General features: G+C 34.0%; 1 protein-coding gene across 1 annotated transcript; it reads right to left on the bottom strand.

Moving 5' to 3' along the window:
* Window positions 1–1,017: 1,017 nt before the first annotated feature.
* Window positions 1,018–4,913, bottom strand: LOC125197057 (probable E3 ubiquitin-protein ligase XBOS32). The gene is made up of 12 exons (XM_048095756.1): window positions 4,468–4,913; window positions 4,306–4,362; window positions 3,903–4,118; window positions 3,764–3,823; window positions 3,608–3,679; window positions 3,334–3,509; window positions 3,095–3,255; window positions 2,583–2,641; window positions 2,454–2,500; window positions 1,995–2,135; window positions 1,821–1,912; window positions 1,018–1,743 (listed from the first exon to the last, which is right to left on the bottom strand). The coding sequence occupies exons 3-12, from the start codon at window positions 4,104–4,106 to the stop codon at window positions 1,226–1,228; spliced, it is 1,530 nt and encodes a 509-aa protein (XP_047951713.1). The 5' UTR covers window positions 4,107–4,118; window positions 4,306–4,362; window positions 4,468–4,913; the 3' UTR covers window positions 1,018–1,225.
* Between the last annotated feature and the right edge of the window lie 5,656 nt (window positions 4,914–10,569).

The raw sequence follows: 10,569 nt of genomic DNA, 5'->3' as shown, positions 1-10,569 counted from the left end.
ATAGGATCTCAATTGACCACCAGCAAAACCTAATATCTGCGGAGAACTTCATTGGCCGAAGAGGAAGAGAAGTATTTACGAGTTTTGACTCATAAAAACTCAAAAAAAGGCAGTGAGAATTAATGTATAGTTTCACATCAAGAAAGGAACTACTCAGTAAACAAAATGCAACCCATTTAATGAACCATGTTTAATTCCTCAATATCGTACAGTGAAATAGCCTCAGCAAAAATACCAAACACGCCAAGTGAAAAAGAGTCTGAAAAACCATTTTTGCATCAATATTAATCACACTGTAGCAAATCTCTCTCCTCTCTCTATATATAACGTGGTTCAGAAGGTAAAAGATATTTATCTGACATAGTTTGAGAGACAGGTGCAATAAGGAGCAGTTTGTTCAGTCACATTACTCACACTGACATGTTCTTAGCATTATTCACACACACACACATATTAGGGTGCTTCCAAAATTCACAATTTCAAAATATTGTATATATGATAATATTGGTAGTTAGAATTCTATATAAACCTGCTTCTTCCATCCCTCTAAATGTGCCAAATTCCCATCATTTCAAACAGTCTATTCATGGCTGTCTTTTCCTTCTCATCTTCTTCCTCTTCATTTTTGTTACATCACCAATTCTCTGTACTTCAACCACCTGCATGTTTTCTGGAGAATGTCCATGGAGATAAGACTGTGATTACAATGTTTTGAGCGTGTCGGAGCTATCCTTGCTGAGCTTTTATAATGACGAGAGATGGTGATTACAATGAATGAAGAATTAAATGGATGTAAATATACATCTTTTCTTCGTTTTGATTATTAGTTTTTGTAAAAATTTTCTTTTTCTTGACCTTGCAAGGCTTTTATCTTATTATCTTTTCATTTTTTAGGATTTATAGTACTTTTATTTCTTTCAAATCTTTCATGTTTTTCATTTGTGTCTATTCCTCCTGAGCTTATGTAAATATGTTTCTATTTTTCCTAATGAAAAATGTGTTATCAGTGTAAGAAAATTCAAAGGTAAATGGTGCTTCATTGAGGTGTATAATTGTCCGAAATAATCTTTATTTCTACAAACAAACAATGGCAAATTACTCATAGTTACCCAAAACAATATTTTTCAAGCGATAATGCAATAACATTAATTTCATCCAAGATAATTTCTTTGAAGAAAATATGTACGGCTTAGAAACAATTGGAGAAGTGGTCAATGAAAAATGATCAGTCAGCTCCCATGGATTGATTGAAGGAACACAGCCAACTCCTTCCGTCGTTCTGAGACGTCGAGCGTCGCAAGCTCGACGACCTCGAACAGCGGACCAACTGGCCGCTCATGCTGCGGCCAGTAGTCCGTGGAACTAGACAAGGGCTCGTGTCCGGTGCTCCCATGCAGAGGCTGGGGCTGAGTTTCATCGAGGGGAACTTTTTGCAGCTGAGGGATCGGAAGGAAGATCCGAGCGGAGATGGCCGAGGGCACTGAAGATCGGGCTTGCAACACGGTGTATCCAAAGAATTGGTGTCCGGGAGCTCAGTGGAACAAGTGCAGAAAGACAAGGACAAACTGTTTCTTGCAATCTCTTTCGTTGCTGGCCTTGTCCCTGCGAGCTTGCCAAAGGAGACTATCCCGTGCCGGCATAAGGGGCACGCGATTGAGCCGGGCGGCCCCTGAGAAACTGTTGATGTGCTGTTTGTGGAACATAGGTAGAGAGCACATTGGGTGCAGAACTCATGGAAACAACCTGCATAATACAAGTCCAATTTTGTGTGTTTTAGTGTAACTTTTGTCGATTTTAATGCTGAAATCGGACTAGTTTACCTTCTGCTGCAACGGTGCACTTTCTCTCTAAGCAAACAACACATGGATCTAAACATGTTGTTGGTGAATCATTGCATCTCCATCCGTTTTCTCTGAAACAAAGGAGACGAAAAATTGCAGTTAATTCGGTTCAATTTTGTAGCAAGCTGCTTATTTGATGTGATTTCTGCTCACCTTGCGATTTCAACGATGCTCATGAGAGGAAGGCATAGATATGGCGAAGGACAAAGCCTTGGTCGCCCTGCTGGTCGTTGGCTTAGAATCTCCTCGAGCCAATCTCTATGCCACGAACGAGCGACCATCAACGGAGTCCATCTTCAGACAAAAGTGAAAGTAATAGGTGAATCGAATCCCAAAGCTTCAAAACAAAAGTGCATTGTTGGAAGGAAGAGGTTCTTGTTTTCCCTTCATATCAAAATTTATACGAGCCTATCGGCCGTAGCCACACTGGTGGAAGGAAGATTGATGACAAGATTCACAGCTAACATGAAAATGGAAATTGTTTCAACTATATAAGCTGATTACTTTTCAAAAAAATGGATTCATTAGCCACATTGTATTTCATTAGCGTGGTATCAGTGAAGAAAACGTTTAAACACAACCCAACGGAAACTAAACTATGACACTGCATACCCGTTCATGTTCTCTGCTGTAAGACTCGCACCCTTGGCAATCAACAGCTGAAAATGATCGAAAAATCTTAATTACATTAAGCAAATTTAAGACAACGTTAATATCTCGTTTAATAACTGAATAAACTACCTGACAACACTGTGCACTACCACCACATGCAGCATAATGGAGTGGTGTGCTTCCAGCACCTGTCAGAAAGAACCGCACATATCCTTTATGATAGCATCACTTGAATTTTCATTTTGCAAATCATATCTCGGTGTTGAGACAAACTTTAGAGAAGTAATATTGCATTTCTGAATAAGGTTTGATTTTACCATTTTCTTTATATATCAGCAAATCAAATCACTAATTTGTAGCGGCCCAAATTCGAGTGAAATCCGAAGTCAAGAAAGTTACAACAAGGGAGCTACAGGCTCAAGGACAAACAAGATTTTTCACATAAAAACTACAGCATATTACATCTAGACAAAAATACGGGGACCAACAATCATCTCAGTTTCTGATACGGTAAAATGGACATTTCTGAATGCATTTTGTGTTGTGTCGAAATCAATATCAATACTGTAACATTGTCCTACAAGAGAATTATCATAAAACAGAAAATTACAACTATATAAGTTTTTGCTACAATAGCATACCTATTAAGTCGATTGTAGTTCCATCCTCCACTGTCGCGCTGGATGCTGAAGCCCCGATATCCAGAAGGAGATGAACAGTGTCAGCATGTCCGTTTAGTGCAGCCATATGAAGGGCGGTGATGCCTCCATCAGCAGGCAGGCTGATTACTTCCTGGAGGGAACTAACAGAAACAACAAAAGTTTAAATCCGATAACCATTTGATTTTTCAGCAGATACATATATTCTCATGGAGTAGTACCCTTGATCGAAGTCTGAAACAGATTCATCATTTTTGGACTTTTTCCGTAAAATGCTGCAGAAGTTAGGGATGCTGGGAATGTAATCAGCAAGGAGGAGACGGATGCACCGGGAATGCCCATTTAGAGCAGCTAAGTGGAGAGCCGTTCCTCCATTTAGGTAATCTGCTCTGATAATCTACAAGCCAACACATGATTTACAAACTCAAATCCTATTCCTACACATAATAACTCATTAACATCACGAAAATTGCACGATTATAACACTCGACATACATTGGCTTTAAAAAGTATCAGAATCTGAACAACCTCCCAATGACCGTATTGACAAGCCTGCATCAGCGCTGTCTGCCACAGATAAACAAGAATTGAAGATACCATCATCTCACACTAGAGTCCAATAACAACAACGAAAAACTAGCAAAAAATCACCTGCCCCCTATAGTTCCTCAGATTAATATCAACACCAGACTCTAGCAAGAGTGAAACAATCTGATCAAGGAACAAGCCACAACAATCAATTCAAGTCAATTGCACATTTCTTCTACAAACATTGGGGGTTTTGAGATACCTCATGGTGGCCCTGAGCTGCAGAGTAATGCAGTGGGGAATTGCGAACACCGAAGGTTGAATACCTCGCAAGACGAGGGTTGTATTCCAACAAGGCCTTGGCTTCTTGAAAATCACCATCTCTTGCTGCGGAGACCAGTCGCTCCCCTGATGCAGAGCATCCAAAAGAATTCCCAACCAGACTCAAGAAACGCATTGTCACCATATATACAGAATCCTACAAACAAGAATCAAGAACAAATCAAGATTCTTGAATAACAAAAACCAAATAGCACAAGAATGAAATCTATTAGTCCTTCCTTGGTCATTGAAAATTTCCCAAAAATCTCAACAACACCACCAATTCACCAACTCTTTCACACACAATTCCTATGTTTCCTACCTAAAAGGGAACCAAACAATACCTGCACATGCCTCCATAAACAATCTGTTGTTGTAACTGTCAGAAACCTCTCACACCCCTGATTGAAAGCCAATGGAGAAAGAAGAAGCTCACCATCATACACACAAATTAAAAATTACCACTTGATTATCATTTATAATTATATAAATGAGTTTAAAAGTACCTTGAAAATGACAGATTTCTGTATCAGCTAAAGGGCCTTTGTCAACTCCTAATGGCCAAAGAGAAATCAGAGCTGAAGAAAAATGGATAAAAAATTGATCTTTACAACCCAGCTTGACAAAATCAAACGACCGTTTCTCTGTTTCTCCTCATCATCAAGATTCTTCAACCAAAAAGAGAATCTACAAATCCGGCCATGAAAATACCGGCCCAGAATCCAAATTTTCCGGGAGGACAATCACAACAACAATAATCAAAGATGTATACATGTTTTCCTAAATGTTTAAATCCGAAATTCCACCACCCCACAAAACTATCTGTCTCCCTTCTTCATTTCTAACCGACAATTTACATAAATTAAACGACAATCATCCCCCAAATCTCTCTCTCTCCCCCAAATTATTTATTTTTCTACGGCGATTAGGTGTAACGATGAATATTCGCCATCGGCATTTTTTTATTTTGGTATTTATTTATGATGGAAAAAGCAAAATAAATTTATATCCGTTTTTAGTTTTTTCTTATCAGGAGTAATCTCTAAATTAGGGTAAATAGTTATTTTTGTAGAATTTAATGTTAATTTTGTTTGATTTAGATTGATTATTAAAATTACAGAACATTGTAGTAGTAACATTTAATTTCATATACGTTGCTATAACATCTTTTGAATTGGAATGAAAATTTTCAATTTTCCAGCTTTATTTTTCCAAAATGTCTTTCATTTCTAAAAGGTTATTTCATTCTATTTTATTCAATTTTTTAAACCTACTACTCTAGCGCTCTGCCCGTCGTTCTATCTCATTTTTCACTCTTACTCAATCTTTACCACTTCTTATACTAGTATTAAATAATCTCATAATATTTAAATACTCTGTATGACTTTATGACAACTATTGCAATTACAATTTATATAAAGCGTGCCCCATGCCCGGATACCTTTTGTAAAAATATAATTTATATTGAAAAGCTGCAATATTATTCTTTTTTTTCCCTTCAAAATATGAATTATTTAAATTAAAAACTTTTTAAATAGTTTAATTAAATATTAATATGGATTCAACTATTCACTAACATTATATTTATATCCACTCTTTTTTCACTTTTTCTTTATTACTTTACTAATTATATTCTAAAATTATATATTTTTATAAGACGATGAAGTACTAGTATAAATTAAGTGGACATAAGGAGTGGTAAAATTTTTATCAACTACCTTCATTTCCTCTACTAAAAAACCTTATTCATGCCTTGCTGTGCATAGAACGGTCAAGGGATCATTGCAAATAAGTACTATCTCCGTCTCACTTAAAATAAAACATTTGGAAATCAGCACGAGATTTTATGCAGTGTTGTTTTGTGAGTTAAGGAAGAGAGAGTAAAGTAAGAGAGATGAAAAAGTAGAGATAGAGTTATTTCCATTTTAGAAAACGTTTCATTTTTAATGAGACAAACAAAAAAGGAAAACATTTCATTTTTAATGGGACGGAGGGAGTACTACAATTATATTTTAATTATAAAAATATAAATTAATATAACTACTTGTGGAGATGGAGTTAGAGAGAAAAAAAAAAGGGTACGTGAATGAAAGTACAGAAAAAACAGAAAAAAAGATGATAATTTAACAAACAGAGAGAAATTAAAGAGAAGAGAATGGAAAAATATTGGACCAAAATATATTAAAATAGGAGTAACATAAAGGATAGAAAGATATATATGTTTAGATTTTAGGAGTCAAATAAAGACTGATTAATTATACCCTTAACAAGTTAAAATCTCTTATAATCACTTCGATCCCAAGTAAACTATGACGAAACAGTACAAGAGGTATCGATCCCACAAGAAAGGGATAATTGCTAAAACTTTGTGAAACTAACTAAAAACCAAGTAAATTTTAATTGGTTTTGAAAATGAAAAAGTGGAAAAAGCAACAAGTAATCAAAAGACAATAAAAAAAACATGTATGAGTGTGAAGATTGTTTTTGACTCAATTTAGGTTATTTGTTCATTGATCATGGAATAGAACACCTAGGGGTTGGCCGATCGTAGGCTCGACTAACCTACCACAAATTCCTACCAGACGCATAGTAGGCTCGAGGTAGGCTTCTAACCACATTCGACACCTAAGACTCGTGTAAGTAGTTTTAGTGGGAGAGTAGAATCACATCATTATAGTGTAATATAGTTATATAAGTTGTAGGAGTAATGTATTACTCCCACTGTCCCACATAATTTGACCCAGTATTCCATTTTGGACCGTCCCATATAATTTGATACATTTCACTTTTACCAGTTTTGGTAGTGAACCTCATATTCTACTAACTCATTCATACTCACATTTTATTACAAAACTAATACTCCCTCTGTTCCATAGTAATGGAGGCGTTTCTTTTCGGTACGGAGATTAAGAAAAATTGTGTTAGGTGAGTTAAGTAAAGAGAGAATAAAGTGGAAAATGAAAAAGGTAGAAAGATGATGAGAGAAAACAGTAAGAGAGAGTAAAGTAAATGAGGAAAAATGTATTGACTTTTACTAAAAAGGGAAATGACTCTATTACTACGGAACGTACCAAAATGACAAAATGACTCTATTACTATGGAACGGAGGGAGTACTTTAAAAGTAGGACTCACATCTCACCAACTTTTTCAACTCATTTTTCATTAGATTTCTTAAAACTCATGTCGGATTAAAGTGTCTCAAATTATGTGAGAAGGTAGGAGCATTTAATTATTCTAAAATTAGAAAGTTGTCATGCATTTCATTATTTTTAAGAACATAGTAATAATGAAAGTTGTCATGCATTTCAGGAAGAAAGTGGAGTAGTATAATTTTATAACAAATAATATTAATATACAGATAAGATAATTTTAACACAAAAAATTTATCGAAAAAAATTCAAGCGGAAAAGAATTTGCAATATCCACAAACAACAAGAAACGTGTGCTCTACATCATTGGCACTTATTATGATTCTCATTATTGCCTGTCAAATTTGGTAGTTGGTTGGTTATTAACCTATTATTGCCCTCAATTCCTTCCAATATGTTTTCGTGCGGACAATTTTTTTTTTATCATTTTACTTTTTTTTTTACTGCAATTCATTTTTTGTTTGTTTAATCTCAAGAAACTTAGAGATCAATGTATATTAATTAATTCAACTTTATAGCTAGCCTTAAGAATTGCTCATATAATGATTCGAATATGCAAATGCTTGACCCGTCATCATTTTTCTCACTTTTTTCCTAAAACAATTCTGAATATTCCTAAGGGTAGGAAGCGATAAAGATGCTTCGATTTAATACTATCTACTAAAGGTATTTTGTAGATTTTAAAATTGTTTAATGCATTTCAAAGTTCCTAGACATTTAGAAAGAAAACTTTATGTTGTGGAAGAACCAGGTGTGTACGGACAACCACATGGAAGAATATACACAACTTAGCTAGGCAACAACTTCAATTGAGTTGGATGAATAAAGTGCTCAAAGTTTTTTATTCAATGGAATAATGGAAAGAGAATCGTAATCGGTGGCTTCATATATGGGTATAATTATTTTGCAACTCGAACTTATAGGGGCAAAATAATTAGCATTGTTTTATGGTAGATCTAGAATTTGGCACTCAAGAGCCAACAAAATGTTTGAAAATTATGGAAGGATAAAAGTGGCAAGTTTGTGTACACATTTTTCTTGTGAAAAGTAGAGAAGCTTGATGTCAATCACATATTTCATGGTCTTTATCCCCTTAATTTTATTCACTGCTAAGTGTTTTATAGACTAATTATGTTGTAAGTTTGCTCCTATAGGTAGTAACTCAAGGCAAAATAAACGAATGAATAAAGTCATAATGTAAATAATAATTGGCTTGTAATGATAATTTCCAAATGCTCTTTTAAGCTCAATCTCTTCCCCATTTAAGATATAGTTTACATAATTCAATATCTATCAAATCTCCTTCTTCTCTACATCTATAAAAGGATTAACTGACTCAGTAATTCACATCTTTTATCTCATGTTTTATATTATTTATCTTCCATTTTTTACACCGTCGGATAATAAACCTAGGAATCTACACAGCACAACTAAAGATTGTGCACTTTAGTATTTTCATTTAGAAATATTCCCCTCCGTTTCTTAAAAATAGCAACTCTTTCCTTTTTAGTCTATTTCTTAAAAATAACAACTTTCAAACTTTTCATTTTTGGAAATCTTTACACCCTTATAAAGTGGACCCCATAATCCACTAACATTAATTCCATTATTTTTTTCCCCCTCTCGCTCCTACTTTACCATTTTTTTTCTTCCTCTCTCTTACTTTACACATTTATAAAGTGAGTCTCATAATCCACTCACATTAATTCCATTACTTTTTTCTCTCCCTCTCCCCTACTTTACCAAAAAAAAAATTTCTCTCTTACTTTACCAAATTTTGTATTAAAACTCGTGCCGTTCAAATGTCCCTATTTTGAAAAACGGAGGGAGTAATATTTATCGAGACATTTTTTTAAAATTTCATTTAGGAGGAAGAAAGTCTAACGTTTATATAATTGTATTACAAAAATAAAATATTAAAGAAGAGAATCGGTATATTTAAATGGAAATGGCAATTCTCTAAAAAAACTCTCAAAAATAGTAGCTCCAATGAAAAAGAAAACGAACAACCCAATTGATATTAAATCGCAAAAAATATTTTGACAAGGCCCATATCCAAATTGAGTTGAACCAAAATTACTTTGGGTTGAGAGATTCGTTTTGCCACCATTATTGGTAATTGCCATATAAATCCAATATTCCTAACAAGTTGGATTTGATTTGTTGATGGAAATTTTGTAACATATTGTGACTCGAAAGTGGAAAAAATAGTATCAATATTTATACTGTTACTATTAGTTATATCGATTGCATGTTTTATTTAGAGTATAGTTACCTGCTACACACATTTCTACATGATAAAGACACACCCTGATAAAAATATCACTGATACAATTGTCATATCTAAATTTGGCCAAGAATTATCACCAGTTCATCGACAAGTATGATAGGAAGTTAGCTATCAACTGCGAAGAACCCGTGATCAATATAGTTGCTTTCAATTATTTATTTAATTTTAAAATTATTTAATTAACTTCAAAAGTCAATCATATAAATTTTGTTACTCCATCATATATGCCCCACGTACAAAACAAGAGTTCGTCGTATTATGTTACTATGTTTTAATAACATATTCCATAGAATTTTAAATACTCCCTCCGTCCCAGTTTTATAGTCACATTTTGCCATAAAAGTCCGTGCCACATTTATAGTCACATTTAGAATTTTCCATATTTGGACATAAAATTTTACTCCATTATTCACTAAAATTACACCCAAATGTCATTATCAACACAAAAATAAACCAAAACAAAAATAAAAAACCAAAAAGTCAATAAGGGACCCACCTTCAACCAACTCACTTAATTTATTACACACTCCTTCATCTCACTTCATTTATTACACACTCCACCATCTCACTCTTCCATCTCACTTCATTTATTACACACTCCACCATCTCACTTTATTAATTACACACTCCACCAATTCCTTAAAACCCGTGCCCTAACTAAATGTGACTATAAATGTAGGACGGAGGGAGTAATAGTTGTAGTAACAATATTTTTAAAATAAATAGTGTGTACGATAAAAACAAGGGAAATTGGTCTCTAAAACCATGAACTTTGCCCAAAATTTGGTATTTCCCATGAACTTTGAAATTGGTATATAATATCACGAACTTTGCATTTTGTTTGGTATTTCCCATGGCATGTTTATTACTATATTTGACTAACTTACGAGGCTTTTATCATACTTGACACAATTAAAGCAACGTGGTTTTCAACGTGACTTTTTATGCTACATGTTATGAACTTAAAAAATGGTTTCAAATATTATAAAACATATCACGGTTGCCTATGTTAAATAAGATTTTGTTGAAAATATCTTATTTGAGTGAATTTGGGAAATATCAAACAAAATACAAAGTTCGTGATATTATATACCAATTTCAAAGTTCATGGGAAATACCAAATTTTGGGCAAAGTTCATGGTTTTAGAGACCAATTTCCCTAAAAACA

This window comes from Salvia hispanica, chromosome 6 (assembly GCF_023119035.1).
Source record: "Salvia hispanica cultivar TCC Black 2014 chromosome 6, UniMelb_Shisp_WGS_1.0, whole genome shotgun sequence".
In the NCBI taxonomy this organism is placed as follows: domain Eukaryota; kingdom Viridiplantae; phylum Streptophyta; class Magnoliopsida; order Lamiales; family Lamiaceae; genus Salvia; species Salvia hispanica.
This window is presented reverse-complemented; position numbering and strand designations above follow the sequence as displayed.